Here is a 15,433-nt window from a genome sequence, read left to right as displayed (position 1 = left end):
CAACAACACCTGAAGCGGCGTGATGACGTCATCCTAGTACGCGTTATCGTGAAATGGTCACACCCTTATCAAAAACGCTGATTCGCAACCCGTCATAAAAACAGAAGAGGGAAACGCTGATTCGAGAGGGCAGACAGGTCACTAAAGGGTGTTAGTTTTGTATTTTTAATTCGTATTGAAGAGTTCGAGTTTAATTTTGTGGTAAAAGAGGTGAGAGGAAGCCAAATGGGTATATTGTACTCAGAGGTGAGTAACGTAACCGCCTTCTTTGTCAACTTGAATCATGAAAGTTATCTTTGGAAGGGGTTTGGACTCTGTCATATAAATGTATCGGGTGATAACTTAAATTAACAACAACTTAATTGACGCGAAATTGAATTATGTTGTGTATGACGTCAAGTTAACTGTTACCTCTGTCGACATTCGGGATGACAAAAACGAACACAAACGGTTTTAATAATGAAGGATAGTCAGAAAATAGAAGAGGAATCTAACGGTTACTTGAGAAACGGGATAGGATGCTTATTAATGATATTAGTTGTATTATTGTGTTGGTTTTATTGTCTTATTTCAAAGAAAAAGTATTGAGTGTTGTAATACTTTGACACTTTTACTGGCACGTGTCGCACGTACACATTAATGGCTTTTGTTAAGAAGTTGTTCGCCTGTTCTCGCTTATACACTTCAGCCACGAAGCGGTTTACATAAACTTAAAAAGAGCCTATTATTGAGTTTTATGTTCACTGTGTAAACACGGCACGCTGAGTTCTGTTTAGAAAGGGTGTAACGTTATTCATATGTCCTCTCAGTCATCTGTCATGATTGAGAGTCGTCACCAGACCTGTTTTGGTGTCCACCGCATCTGATATTTTGTCATGTTTCTAAACAAACAGATCACATGTTACTGGTTTAAACTGATTCATTTTTTTGGTTAACTATTTTTTTATGTGTATCTGATATGTTCTACTTCCTTTCCTAGCCCATGTGTCAGGCAGCATATGAGGATGATTTTCAAAAAGTGCGAGAACTGATTTTGTCTGATGGCAGAAATGTAAACGTTCAAGATAAGACCACAGGAGACACACCAATTATAGCTGCCTGTAGACAAGGAAACATCAGGATGGTCAAATACCTTCTGGATCACAGTGCTAATGTCTCCATTAGAAATAAGGTATCGTATTATATTCAGGTCTAGAAGAACTCTCAAACCTTATTGTAATGCTGTCATCTATGCTTCAATTTATATAACAACAACAATTTTGCGGATCAAGCTAGAATCAGAACATCCTCTTCATCTGTTTTAGGCCTTTCCGCTGTTTTACCAGCTCTGCTTTAACATTTTGCTTTGTGTTCATCTGTGGGGTCCTCAGAAAGTGTGGTTCTATAGGGAACTAAAACGCATTGTTTCTTTGACTCACGAATATGAACATTTTATTGATGATCAGAATTTTTCTGTTCTCAAATATATCTGTGTGTATATTTTTCCTCTAGAAAGACAGGACTTGTCTGCACTATGCTACAAGAAGAACATTCACCTTCCTGGACTACCTGATGATTATTATTTTGATGCCTATTCTGTTAATTGGCTATCTTATAATGGTAAATTGACCATGTCATCTAAGTGCTTTTTTGTCACAATCTGTGCAAAAAGAGATTATCTCTGAAACTTAAACACAAAAGTTGGTGTTGTTCAGTGTGGTGAGAACCTCCCTATTACTTAATTTAAAATATTTACATTTTATAGTTTTTGGTAAATGCTTTTAAATGGGATTATACATGTTATGAGTATGTGTTTCCTGGGCATCAACTTAATGACCTTGGCATTTAAGTGCCATGCTCTACCTGAAGAGCTACATGGAAGCTGGTTTTGTCTGTTTATGTTATTAATTGCCTTACTATAAAGCACTTTTCCTTTTCTCTTAAAAGGTAGAGAAGCAAAGAAAAAATGTGAAGATGGTTGAGCTTCTGTTGACCAGTAAGGTGGATGTAAATGCAGTAGACTATGTAAGTAGACTACCTAGTTAGCATTTCCATTTATTTAAAAACATCTCCATGTCAGTTACACTTCGGACAGGTTCCATACCCTGTTTGTAAACCTTTTTTTCATTGTAGAAAGGAAACATAGGGCTGCACTATGCTTGCCAAAGAAAAAGTCAGGAAATTGTTCCATTGCTGTTGTTGAAAAATGCAGATGTTTCAATACAGAACAAAGTAAGTCAATTAATTAGAAATTCTTCATGTGGATGTTGACAAATATGAGAAGTGATACCAAAGGTTTGACAAATATATGAACTGATACCAAAGAATTATCTCTTAAACTGTTAAAATGTTGCATTGATTATATTGGCATATGAGATGTGTGTAAAATCTAATTGTTTGAGATTTTCTCTTACAGAATCATGAAACGCCACTAGATATTGCTAAGAGGCTGAAATTCCACAAAATCGTGGCACTGTTGACAAAATCAATGTGAAAGTATTTAAGGACATTAAAGGACAAACGTGTGTTATGTGCACCTACAGTTGGATCCTTTTTTTTTATTTGATCACATTTTCACACATTCTATTATACTTCCTGTTACAATAATACATTTCTCATATGAAAGATGTTGCCATACTGATTTCTGTTTAAACTGTATAAAAGGGAATATAATAAGTTTTGTTAAAAAAAGTGAATAAATGTTTATTATAGTCTACATGTGCTGTAGATTGTTTGTGTTATAATGTTATTCAGTTAATTTTTTTTTTTTTATTATTTATGAATTTGGTTTTCCATGATGTTAATGTTACAACTACAACTTGCATGTTTAAATCTCACAAAAAAAGTGGACCAATGTATTCAAAAAAGCAAAACTATGGAAGTTACTTTAGGTTATTTATTATTAAATGTCTGTTTCATGTTTATTGGGTTTTCATGTCATGGTTTGTAAACATTACTTTTTTTACTATTAACCATCTGTAAAAGCAAATGAGCAACATCATGTTTCAATTGCATAACAAGGGCATTAAACAGTACAGTACAGTCAGATTATCTAGTAGTGGTTAGTACAAGCAAGGATGAACAGGTGCTTTTCCTTTTTGAATTCCTTTATCAACACAGTAGGCAAGAAGTGATCATCACGACTGTAATATGTTATTAGCACCTAAAACAAAAAGATAATTTGCTTACAGCACAGAGGGTAGAACATAAGTTTTTGCTCCGAGGACACATAAAAACAAGACAAAATGTTAGAATTAATGTTTAAAGCGAAAGCTGCTGATAAAACCTGATGTTAAAATGGAATGTCCTTGTCATACGTGCTCCCTCATCATTTCTATCATTTTGTTGTACATCTCCTGTGGGGCGTCCATACCCCAGATGAAATCCAGATGCTCCCAGTGTTCAATGTTGCGGTGATACACCAGTTTTGGTATCTGTGTAAGCAGCAAAGCCACATCCTGAGGATCTGCTAACGTGTCCTGCCCACCAGACCACAGAGCCGTGGGTACCATCATCTCCTGTATGTTGTACACAGGAGGGGTCGACTGTAAACAGGAGCAGGAGATACATGAGTTAGAGGTTTTTCTTTCATCTGGCATTTAAAGTTTCACTGGTCCTAATGAAACTAAAGGACCTGTCTCGATAAGCAGGACAGATATGTAAGATTATAGTTTGTGGGGAAAGGTGGTTGAATCCAACATTACCTGATTATAATGTGCCATATTTCCAGTTTTTCCATAATCGTACGCTGTCAGTTTATCAGTTTTCACACCCTGTTTTAACAATACAAGCAAAGCATTGAACATCATGTAAATATTATATAAATAAAAAAAAATATTTTTGTTACAATGTGTTATTGTCTGAGGTTAGTTCTTACTGACATTAACCATGTTTAGTTAATAATATTGGATTTTAATTAAAAAAAAGCTAAACAGAAACCCTAGCATTACATTTGTAAAAGTGCAGAAAAATGTGGGAGAACATCCCTAATCCAAATGCAGCTGTGCATTACCCAGAAGCCCTATTGTGACACCACAGTGCCTCTTTTTATTCACAAAATGTTTTTCTTACCACCAAGAGCTCTCCTAAACAGCTGTTAAGGTTTTTACCTAAGAGTTTCCTCTTAAAACCTATTCACAACGCTGCTGAGAGCAACTTTAGCTTAGAGAAAGGACAGGGTTGACCTCGTTGCTATGGATGATGTCAGCAAGCTTACTGACTATGACCACAGTGATTGGCTGATAGAGGATGGGTCTCTGTCAGTCATTTATTCATAGGAATATTATAGAATAAGGTATAACACTGACAAATTTAAAATAAGATCTTAAAATAAAAATGTCCTCGTATTCAAATAAAATATTTTAAAATCGAACTGTTGTCATATTCAATACAGGCCCAGGTGATGTAATCTCTGTAATGTGAAAATCTTTGATTTCAAATGTATAGCAAATGGAAAAATGAAAGAGAGAACTAAACAGAAAGATGACAGAGAATGTAATTTACCTGAGCCCAGTGGACCATGTTCTGCACCGAGGTTCCGGCTGGGCAGTGTGTTGTGTACACCGGAGTTCTGCTCTGTAGGCACAAGAACAAATCATTTCCTACAACACTGAGATAAAATGCATGTCTTAACAAGTTCTTTCATCATTTACTCACCCTCATGTCATTCCAAACCTGTATAACGTTCTTCTGTACTACACAAAACAACATATTTTGAAAAGTGCTGACGCCCAATCGATTTCCATGGTATGGGTACAAAACCACATTTCTCAAAATATCTTCTTTTGTGTTCCACAGACGAAAGAGTCATACATTATATACAGTATATATGTGGTGAATAAATGGTGACAGAATTTTCATTTTTGGGTAAACTATACCTTTAAGCTAATCACTGTTATAAGTTGTTGATTGAGTATTACTACAGTACGCGGTTGCTTAAAGACATCATCACACTGAATTAAACGCTACCTTTAAAATAATGAGAGGTTACTGAAACAGAATAGGCTATTATGCTTTCACATAAGTGGCAATTACAAGAGCAGGTGAATGACAACATCATACCATGTTCAGGTTCTTCTCATCAAAACCGCACAGGAGAAAGAAGACGTTTCCACAAAGCACACTTAAAGGCTTTCTACTGCAGAACTCGGTGGCAAAAAACTTGATCAGTTCATTCTGGGGAAAGAAGTCTTTCCGTCCAAACAGATCCTGCAAATATAGTGAACATACTGTTGAGCTGGTAAATTACCATCATGCTGGAGTTGTAAAGTAAACAAACTGCTCACCCAAATGAGAAACTCTGGGATGAAAGACAACTTAGTCATAGGGCTTTTTGTCAATGCCACTGTGGCAACAGGCGCCAGAGCAAAGAACATCTTGATTTTGCTGGCCAGCTCCGGCATCGTGGAGAAAGCCATGAAGGCTGAGATACAAGAGTAAAGAACAAACATCAACACTAACAAAAAAATACAATCAGTATGTGTTGCCATAATCCAAACATTGCTATATGCTGCTCTACCAGGAAATAGATACTGCTACTGACTATAATCAAACAGGATTTATGAAGCATGGTGTAATAGGCTAATTTTATATTATCATGCCGTATTCACGCATCGCAAAAACTTGCATGTACAATAGCCGCTGGGACTTGTGATAGTCCCCCACAAAATAACAGAATCAGCATTTCACCCTTTAACACAAGAGGATGCATAATGTGCACAGCATATTTTGTAGACCAGTGATTTGATAAACAGAAACACATTCTCCCAATTGCACAAAAACAAGTTAATCCATATGAAATGAAAAGAGAATGGGTGATACCAATAGTGGTTCCCTGGGAATGGCCCACGTAAAAGATTTGCTTCTGGCCAGTGGTCTCTGTAATGAAGTTTATCACTGCTGGAAGATCCTTCTTGGCCATTTCGTCATGACTGTCTTGCACACACACAACAAACAACAGAAAGAGGAAGACAGATTTTTAGTTCTGTCCTTTTATTTCTCCTAAAGCTTGAAAAACAAAATTTGACCTTGTATCGGATGATGCACTTGTGGTTAATGTGCATCTATACATCAAAACCCATGCAAAAAAGTGACCATACAAAAGTAGCATTAAATTCCAACAAATATTTTCATACCTAAACTCCCAGTATTCCTTCGTATCAGGGTTGAGGTGTTTATGTTTTCTGGACCAGGTGTTCCCACGGCTGTTGCCGATCCACACGTCGAATCCAGCATCTGCTAACAGGAAGCCCAGGCTCGTATTGGGGAGGTTCGTCACCCAGTTACTCCCAGCAGCAAGAAGACCGTGTTGAAGGAACACTGCAGGTTTGCCTTCTGTGATAAGCATAAAACACTGGATTACACCAAGAGTGCCACAAAGCCTTTTGATAAATGTGTATTCATTTACATGCATATAGAGCCAAAATTAAGAGACCATTCCATATTTTCATTTAATTAGTATTTCTTGATGTATTGTGGCCATTCCGATCCAGGGTCAGTGTCTTGAATTTCAACGAAATTAAACCTCAGGAGTGACAAAGTCATCCAAAAGCAATGTGAAAGACCGACGCTTGAAATACAGCGGGAGAACTGTGATAAAAATAGAGGTTATCACATAATAAAATATTCGTTTAACTAAATACGTTAGCGAATATAGTGTTGTATTGCTTAAAAGCTACAATGAACTTGTATTCTTCGCAGCATTTAAGGTCTGAAAAATACAAAGCATCTTTTCTGTTATTTTGACCTGTTTCTCTAGTTTTCATTTTCAGCAAAAAAAAGCCAATAGAAACAATATTTTATTTGAAATTTGTGATAAATATTGCTAATAGTTCACATAATGAAAAAAGGATAATTTACCTAAACACATACCTATAAATAGTAAATTCAGAAAAACATGTTTTTGAATTTTGAAATGGTTTCTTACTTTTTCCAGGACTGTATGCCTAACCACATTATGTTTGGCCAGCAGAGGGAGCATGCGCATTAACTATCACCGCATCATGCCATCCTTTCTTTTTTTGGGAACTTTATCTTTATATCTTTCAAACACAGGATGTGAGCCGGTCCTCTTAGTAGCACAAACAGACCTTGGGCTGATAGCATTGTTTTACTTCATACCAGCCATTCCTTATCCCCCCCTAATCCCCCTCAATTTACAGAGTAAGGGCAATGGTGCAGATGCTTTCAATTTAATTTTACATAACTCCAAAATAATGGCATGAGATGATTGCACAATGTGTCTGTAGGGTTTATGGGAAATGAAGTTCTCACTGCTTTAAAGATAATATAGGCAATAAGCTTAATCATTAAAACAGCAAGCTAGACCAAACTCTACAAAATATAAAGGAGGCTCAATGTATCTAAATGTATATCCACATACACCTAAATTTCCCAAGTGAGCAACTGCAAATTTGGCGTTAAAAAACATGGCAATCCCCCGGCGTTTCTCCTGAGCGTGCGGCATAACGTCCCCTATGACTTGGAGAAGTGGGACAGCATGAAATGAGATGCACCACCTTCAATGCGCTTATCACACCGTTTGGCACCAGCCATCCACTCACACAAACAGCTCGATGGCTTTTTACTTATTTATCACAAATCAGAATGTATTATTAACATTTACCATCTCCCAGCACACGCACGAGCAGACTTACGAGCGCTATAAACAAAAACGGCACAAAGGGTTCCCATTGTTACCGTGGTCTTCAAAATTCCCTGGCTTCCTGATTAAGCGCTGTTGCGAGCGTACCGAACGCATTCATTTGCATAAACCAATTCTCTATTAATCTGAAGGTCAACTCAAGAACCCGGCTAACAATAGTCTGATACAACGACTGAAAGGCAAAGATGCACAAGGCCAAAGTTTCTCAAAGGCCCTCAAATCCTCCGGCAGAAGGATTTATGTCTGAGAAATGTATTCTCATTTAGAATAACATGAGACATTGTGTTAGCACAACGAAGGAGGGTAGAAGCTAATGTATGACTGCTGAATTGGTTTTCCGCTCCAGTGGCATCCCCGGTGAGATTAGCGCGAGAGCACAAGCTTTAGAGATCTCTTTGCTCATTAATGAAATATTGGCAGAGCTATATCAAACGACTGAATACTGATTCTAGACGCGCTGTTTTACAGGCCGAGAACATTTAATCACACTACCATGCATACAGTTATACCATTTAATGTGTTTAGTATGTTTAATAAAACAGGTTTACCCTGCAGTGACATCACAGTGATTCCTTTGTGTATAAACATCAGGCTTGTTTGAAATAAGGGCTGTTAATCTAAAGTATTAATTTAGATAATTAATCATTTCGCTCAATTATTTATTAACAGATAGTATATTAAAAAGATAAAAGAATATATAGTATAATATAATAAAGAATCCATGTTTTATACGGATAGTTTACCCCAAAATGAAAAAGCTGTCATCATTTACTCATTCCCAAGTTGTTTACGAACCTGTATACGTTTCTTTGATCTGTTCTTTGACAAAAGAAGGTATTTTGAAGAATGTTGGAAACCAAACAGTTCTGGGTCACCATTGACTACCATAGCAGTTTTTCCTACTGTATATTTATACATGGTTGCCACATGGTTTGAATTTGTTTGAGTTAGCCTACATTAATGTGTTAGTGTAAAAATGAATGCAGATATAAATCACTGATCCTTTTTGCTGCGCAATTATAGAATAAGGCTTATATGTAAATGTTTTACAATTTTCTTCATTTAGGTGAAGAAAAAATGGTCTGTGGCGGAGACAGATGCATGTTTCTAAAGTGGATAAATGTTCCTAAAGCTGCTAATCTTGCATTTCAGGCTGGTTAAATCACGCACACGCAGTTTTATGTTTGCTTCATTTATTTTTTATATTTCAGATCTGTCGGAGGCAAGAACCAGCCCCCACAAACCGGCCTGGAGCCTACCACACAAAGCCAGGCAACCTCGAGCTGTGACCCAATGTGCGTCTTTCACACACACCCAAGCACAAATAAAAAAAGATTAAAGTATGCGTGTTGTCTGCTTTTATAGGAATGCCTTTTTGTCAAACAAAGAAGCTATCGTCTTGCAAATAGATAAACTTACCCATTGCTGGTAAAAATATTGATTATTGTAGTTTTAAATGTTTTACTTTTAATTGTGTATTTTAATTGTCGTAAGTTTTCTTAGAAGTACCATAAAATCTCATCATTTTTTTACACCAAAGCACCCGTTAACCCTGTAATTTCAAACATTAAATGTTCATATAATTAGAACAGAAAAGAAAATACTTAAATACTTGTTAGTGTAATGAAAATAATAAATCTTTTTCTTTTTATAATAATAAATCTTTTTTTTCTTTTTTTACTAAACGAAAAAAAATATATATTTGTCATTATTTCTTTTCAGTTATCAAAAGAGTAAAGCATACACGGACAATCAACCTTATCTCAAAACTTGCGTACACAAGCTGAGACCTGTCATGAGGTTTCATCGTAGCAACCGCTGATGTTCGTATTGATAAAAGCCAAGTTTTGCATGGAAACAAGCGTACGCACAGTTTTCTGGCGTACGATCTTTTGGTAAATGAGGGCTACTATCTCATTCGGTAAAAAGGCAAAAACGCGACAACATGTAAGCTCTGTGTAAGCTGCCGTAGTGCTTCGAAAGGGAGAGGGGAGGGGTGGAGTGAGCCGTTGGTTGCAATTCGCAACCTCACCGCTAGATGCCACTAAGTGTTAAACAGTGAACCTTTAAGAAACAGAATCTTATCATAAAAACACGCAAGAGGTCAAAGGTCACAAGATCAAGTTATTCATGAATAGAAAATCCCCAAAACACGTCACATGCGGGTTGCTTTTTTGTTCTGCAGCAGTTATGCAAGTGTGTTATAGGAGATCCTCCTCCATATGATCCAGAATGACTCACGATCTGAAGCCACTTTTCTCTCTCTTTAAACACCACAGGAGGCTAAGATGTGACATGTCAATCTGTTCATGCATGTGTGACATCATGTGTATTTATGTATGGGAGCACATTCTGAATCTGAATCAGTGATTCCTGTTTTAGATGACCACGCACTGTAAGTGCAGACAGCAAGCTCTCATCTTTAATAATTCATGCTTAAGCAAGCCGGACAGAAACATGAATAGGCTCATTCAAATCTTTATCACTGGTGCCCCTTTACCTTGCCAGGCCTGGTATTTGACCCCGTGTGGGATTCGGTTGATGCTCAGGATGTACCCATCATCTGTGACCACTTCAAATTCTTCAGCCGGGTAGCCCCAGTGTCTTATGATCTCAGTCTACAGAAAAAAAACAGCAGTAAATATGGGCAAAGTCCAAGGCAAGGTATTTAGACCAGCAAGCATTGAGAGGCCAATGTAAACAAACTTCCATGTAAGGGAAAGCAATTATACAGAACAGCAAACATTTAAAGTGAGTCAATCTTTCTCTCTCTTGGAAATTCAGCTGTTAAAAATAGCAAAAGCATTGTTTGGCGCTAAAAAAAAAAAACGACATGAGGAAGAATAGTTACATTTCTTCATATTTACCCTCTGCCCTATTTAATGTCATGACATGGTTCTTTGTCATTATAAAAGTGTATCATGCCAGTATTTTTAAATGTAATAAAATAGAAAACACTACTTCAGCTTAAATTCTCAGTTTAGTCATTTTTCTTTTCAATAGCACAATAATTTCGCTTGTATGGAGTCACACTGCTGCCCCTCTTGCCGATAGAGAGATAAATTATAATCAGAGACTTCAAAGAAATTGTGTGAGCCTGTTGGTTCCAGGCCTGCCATGCAATCTCCCCATGCATAATTAAAGGCACAGCAATTTCTCACTCCCCCTGAGTCTTCAGTCTGCTCGTTCTACTTCAGGCCACTTAAGGATAAACCCACTGCTCGCTCAACACACATTCTGGGGAGGGCAAGCACCGGGGGACGTGCTCCTCTCTCTCTATCTGAAATGAGTTTCTCTCCCGTCTCTGTATGAAGAAAAGGCTGAAACGAAGAACTGTTTCAAGCACTTCTGCAGAATAAAACTTCAAGAGGAGCAGCACAAGTCTGATGAAACAACTGTCATGACCATTTATTTTTATTCATTTAACACTGTAATCCAAAGAGACTTAAATTGATAGTTCACCCACAAATGAAAATACTGTCATCATATCCTCTCTTGTCATTTCAAACCTTTATGACTTTTTTCTTATGCAGAACACAAAAGAAGATATTTTGAAGAAAGTCGGTAACAGAACAGCACGGGCCACCATTCATTTCTATTGTATGGACACAAAACCAATGCAAGTCAATGAGGACCAGTAACCCCATTCCTCAAAATATCTTCTTTTGTTTTCTGTGGAAGCAAGAAATTCATTCAGGTTTGAAGTGACAAGAGGGTGAGTAAATGATTTTTAAATGACAGATACTATCACTTTAATTCACCCTTAAAAAAGTTGTTCACCCATGAAAATCCTGTCATTATTTCTGTAGAATTCTGTCGGAAAAAAAGCCTTGGTTAAGATTCTTCAAGTTTTCTGTGGTAAGTTTGAAATGACAGTAAATTTAAATGCATTTTAAGACTAAATGTAAAATTGTGCATTCAAGAGACAGTTAATAAAATAAGTACACAAAAGTACAATACACAAAACGGTTTTATAATACTTTTGAATGAAATCTAACAAATTGCTGTCTTATCAGCGTTTCTGCAAATAGATTTTTGACCCGTGTAAATCATCTAACAATGATTATAAGATATCATTGTTTAAATCCAAGAACTCATACAGTTCAAATCTAACGGCACATGAAAGCATTCATAATGTAAATGGTGTTTAATGTTTAGAGTCATAGTCGGACTAGGTTAGTAGGTTAGTCCGAGTAGTTTTTGTATATGTTTATTCTTGTTTGATTTTACTCCATTGTTATATGTCAATTTTTATGTAGTGGTCCTGCGAGGCACAACGTTTTGTGTGAACCCCACATGTAGCCGAATGAAAATAAAGCTCAAGCTCAACTTCACTTGAAAAGTCTTTCTGATCACATTTATAAAAAATGTGGATCTGGTAATGCAGTAAAAAGACTTTCATCATTGAACAACCATAAAAAAACATACACTTTAACAAGTGATAAGTATTCATGATAATGTGGCACAGCGGATCATGGGATACCCAAAAGAACAAAAAAGAATCAAGTGCAAACATTGATCTATTACGAAATGACCTTATGAATAAACACTGTATGTATTAAAATAGGGAACTGGAAATATTACAAATCATCTGCAAAGTTCACAGCGAAATCTGACATTACATTGATTTAACAGTTTGTTTAGCCGAAACAAAGCTGCCAAAATGAACAGGGCTGAACAGTAGAATAACTTTGTTATTCATGAGTATATACACATTTTTATCACTGTCTTTGCCATAGGACGGCATAATAATTTGGCATTCCAAGAAAAGTCTTGAAAAGTTTTTAATTTTCATCCCTGCATTTTCAGATTACTATTGTTCATCCTGATTCATGGGCCACATAGAGTTTGAGATAACAAACTTAAAGGTTTTGGCATTCGTGTGACTTTGTAGATAAAACCTGTTTGTAAATAGAACCTTTTTTTGTTCTAAAATAGTCCCAAAATATAAACAGCAGTCACAGAATATGTAAATGACTACATTTTGACAAAAATGTCAGGCAGACTCTTGTAATTCCAGTGCGTTTTAAAAGAAACGTAAGGCACAAAGTAATATAAACACATTTCATCTAAATTTAACAGTAAGCTGAAAAGTAAAGAAAATATACATATTGAAACATGTCTTATTACATGCTGTAACTAATGGTTACTTACAATGTTCATATTGACTTCAGGGTCCAGCCCTCCATCGTCTTTGAAAGATGGTCTGCACTCAGCCATCCCAAATGTGATCACTGCCAAGGAAAACCCCAGCCATGCCATTTTCCTATTGAACATTCACAAACATTGAATTCATGTCTCTCCAAAACACCCTGATCTGCTCACTTTAAAGTCCCCGTGAACCGGAAGTTGCGATCTTTTTTCATCCTTATCCTGACACATTTCCGAGTGAAAATGAATTTATGAGAAAATTTGTGGTCGTGGCTTGCGTTTTTCACTACGACTTCGACTTGTTCGACTTGATGCGGCGCCGCAAGATCCGACAGGCGGATGAAAGTGGGTTTCGAAAACAAACTTTTGATGTTTTTTCGAAACACTCTCGCGTTCTTTGATGTCATCCTACGCGTCGGATCTTAATGCGCCGCATCAAGTCGAACAAGTCTGTTGAAATGAAACTGGCAGCAGACTGACAGTTGAAGGGGAGGAGCTAACTGATGCTCCGGCCAAGCCACATGCATTTTCAAATTTTAACTAAGTTTTTAGTTAATGTTATGTTTTAGTTTAGTCAAGTTAATGACCCACTATTGACTTTAAACGCTGCAATATTTCATGAAAAAATAAGAATTGTCATTCTTAATTTCACTGGGACTTTAAGTATTCACTTTTTTATTCACTCACTTTAACATTATGACTGATCACGTGACTCTAGTACATACATAATAAATAATAAAGTCAATGTAAATTCTACAGTTAGTTTGTTTGTTGTTTAGCCTAAAAAAGGTGAACAATTCTAGGCAGTTTTGTAAACTGATATAACAGTTACAAGACCATGTGTTTGGAAAACAAACAAATGATTTACACAACTTAATTATAATACGCACTTTCCACTAAAGGCATTATGTACGTTAGGCTATTATACTGTATGTGAACACTGTAAACAAGCAGAATTAACGTAGTTTAAATTTACAGATCTTCCACAAAACGAAGGTTGTTGACGCAACGTAGATGTGTGGTTTGGAATTACAGGTAGCTAACTTACTTCAAAGCCGGTAAACACGGTTGCAAATTACTAAACTATTAACCCGACAGTGCATACAACATGTTAAAACACTGTAATGATAACAGTTTCACGAAATTCATGTACATTGTTTCTGTCAATTCTTTGCGCAATAGCCTAAGTTACAGTAACAGCCAAAGTTAATTTTGATTCAGTGAAGCACATTTAGGCTAAGTATGAGCGCGTTAAGATCAGATGTATGATTTGACGTGCAGGATGCATCTATATTCCAAACAGTGCGTTTATTATAACATTAGTCCTAACCAGTATATGACTAGAAAATAATACAGGGATTATGTGAAACTCACTTAACTTCGATTCGTATCTCCACAGCACCAAACTGGAATCAGTCGTTTGCTGTACTGACCACTGATAATGCTGAAATGCTTTGACATCAGCTGACAATGAGATCACATAACTTACTACTGTTCTTCAAGGGCTTTAATCAATCAGCCTTTGACATGCCCCCTTTACGAAGATTTTTGTATTGTTGTCTGTTTTATTGAACTGCTTACATTTACATATGTATGGCAATCTCTCAGTGATCCTTTGATTACTTTAAAGCTAAAAGTTGATTAATTATGCATTGCCGTTGCCACATGATTAAAAACCCTGATAAAACATAAACGTTTTTAAGTATTATTGTGAGGTTTATGTATATATATATATATGTTTGTGTGTGTGTTTTTCTTGTACATTCTATTCATTCTTGCAAAGCTTATGATAAGTTATTGATTCATGTCGTACTAACCTAGGGAATGTTTTGGTTGGCCAACACAATATATTCAGCGTTTTATAATTCTTAAAGGGACACGCCCGCTGAATCGTGTGAGATCTACGTTAGCGGCATTGCTTTGCTAGTACTTTTGCAGCTGTTTATTTGCCTTTTCTAAAAAAATGTCACGGGTTTTAATAGTTGGCGCTGGACTTACAGGCAGTATATGTGCTTGTCTGCTGCGGAGGGAGCTGCCAAACACATTCAACATAGTCGTGTGGGACAAATCTCGGGGTGCAGGTTAGCGTCCCGTTAAAATGACACTTATTGTATATAACGTTACTCGTGTCAAACACTTTATTAAGGTAGAGTGACACACGATTAAGGCAAAAAAATGTAATTAGTTAAGCACAAGTCGAAACGTCCTTCTTAACTGGCGACCTGTGTTATGAGGGACGGAGGTCAGCATTAAAGTTGGTGTTAGTTCATTCATTTAAAGGACTGTTATCTTTATTACACTGCAGTTGACTTTTTAGACTTAAGATTCTTTAAACAAAACAGGCAATTATTCAATATGTTAATAACAGGATGATCAATATAGAAACAACCTTTGCACTTTGTCCTTTGATTGGCAGGACACGCCCATCTCAAGAATATATTACTATAATCATGAGAAATCAGATTGATGTATGTATCATTCAATAATTATAATTATTTTAAATGTTCACTGTCAGGTAACGTAATAGTCAATGCTTAATGTATCTCATTCAGCTTATTTATTTGGTTTACAACAAGTGATATTCTGAACAGATTTTAGAAATGAACATTATTGAAAATGTTTTGTTCTGAACATAAAGTG

The 15,433-nt window shown here is 36.4% G+C and overlaps 3 protein-coding genes across 4 annotated transcripts in view; 2 read left to right on the top strand and 1 right to left on the bottom strand.

Annotated features, from left to right (window-relative positions):
- Window positions 1-59: 59 nt before the first annotated feature.
- On the top strand, window positions 60-2,903 carry ankrd22 (ankyrin repeat domain 22). Its single transcript, XM_056771873.1, has 6 exons — window positions 60-246; window positions 980-1,171; window positions 1,492-1,599; window positions 1,927-2,004; window positions 2,113-2,211; window positions 2,396-2,903. Exons 1-6 carry the CDS (start codon window positions 226-228, stop codon window positions 2,471-2,473), a joined length of 576 nt encoding a protein of 191 aa, XP_056627851.1. The 5' UTR covers window positions 60-225; the 3' UTR covers window positions 2,474-2,903.
- Window positions 2,862-14,314, bottom strand: lipf (lipase, gastric). Its single transcript, XM_056771872.1, has 10 exons — window positions 14,168-14,314; window positions 12,797-12,908; window positions 10,143-10,260; window positions 6,114-6,312; window positions 5,800-5,909; window positions 5,265-5,401; window positions 5,041-5,187; window positions 4,483-4,554; window positions 3,684-3,752; window positions 2,862-3,524 (listed from the first exon to the last, which is right to left on the bottom strand). Exons 2-10 carry the CDS (start codon window positions 12,902-12,904, stop codon window positions 3,291-3,293), a joined length of 1,194 nt encoding a protein of 397 aa, XP_056627850.1. The 5' UTR covers window positions 12,905-12,908; window positions 14,168-14,314; the 3' UTR covers window positions 2,862-3,290.
- A 358-nt stretch (window positions 14,315-14,672) lies between these two features.
- rnls (renalase, FAD-dependent amine oxidase) overlaps window positions 14,673-15,433 on the top strand; it is a 40,560-nt gene continuing 39,799 nt past the window's right edge. For both annotated transcript variants that reach the window (XM_056770498.1, XM_056770497.1), the window contains exon 1: window positions 14,673-14,874. In XM_056770498.1, the coding sequence (XP_056626476.1) occupies window positions 14,757-14,874 (118 nt within the window). In that variant the 5' untranslated portion in view covers window positions 14,673-14,756. The remainder of the gene's footprint in view (window positions 14,875-15,433) is intronic.

The sequence above is a fragment of the Triplophysa dalaica genome, chromosome 17, assembly GCF_015846415.1.
Source record: "Triplophysa dalaica isolate WHDGS20190420 chromosome 17, ASM1584641v1, whole genome shotgun sequence".
In the NCBI taxonomy this organism is placed as follows: Eukaryota; Metazoa; Chordata; class Actinopteri; order Cypriniformes; family Nemacheilidae; genus Triplophysa; species Triplophysa dalaica.
Note: the sequence above shows the minus strand (reverse complement) of the source record. Positions and strands in the feature narration are given on the sequence as shown.

Excerpts from the sequence above, each read along its gene's own strand:
- ankrd22 (XM_056771873.1), top strand. The coding sequence starts at position 226 with ATGGGTATATTGTACTCAGAG. Across the intron at positions 1,172-1,491 it reads ATGTCTCCATTAGAAATAAG|AAAGACAGGACTTGTCTGCA; the intron begins GTATCGTATTAT and ends TTTTTCCTCTAG. Across the intron at positions 1,600-1,926 it reads TAATTGGCTATCTTATAATG|GTAGAGAAGCAAAGAAAAAA; the intron begins GTAAATTGACCA and ends TTCTCTTAAAAG.
- lipf (XM_056771872.1), bottom strand. The coding sequence starts at position 12,904 with ATGGCATGGCTGGGGTTTTCCTTGGCAGTGATCACATTTGGGATGGCT. Across the intron at positions 6,313-10,142 it reads CAAATACCAGGCCTGGCAAG|AAGGCAAACCTGCAGTGTTC; the intron begins GTAAAGGGGCAC and ends TGCTTATCACAG. Across the intron at positions 5,402-5,799 it reads TTCCCAGGGAACCACTATTG|CCTTCATGGCTTTCTCCACG; the intron begins GTATCACCCATT and ends CTTGTATCTCAG.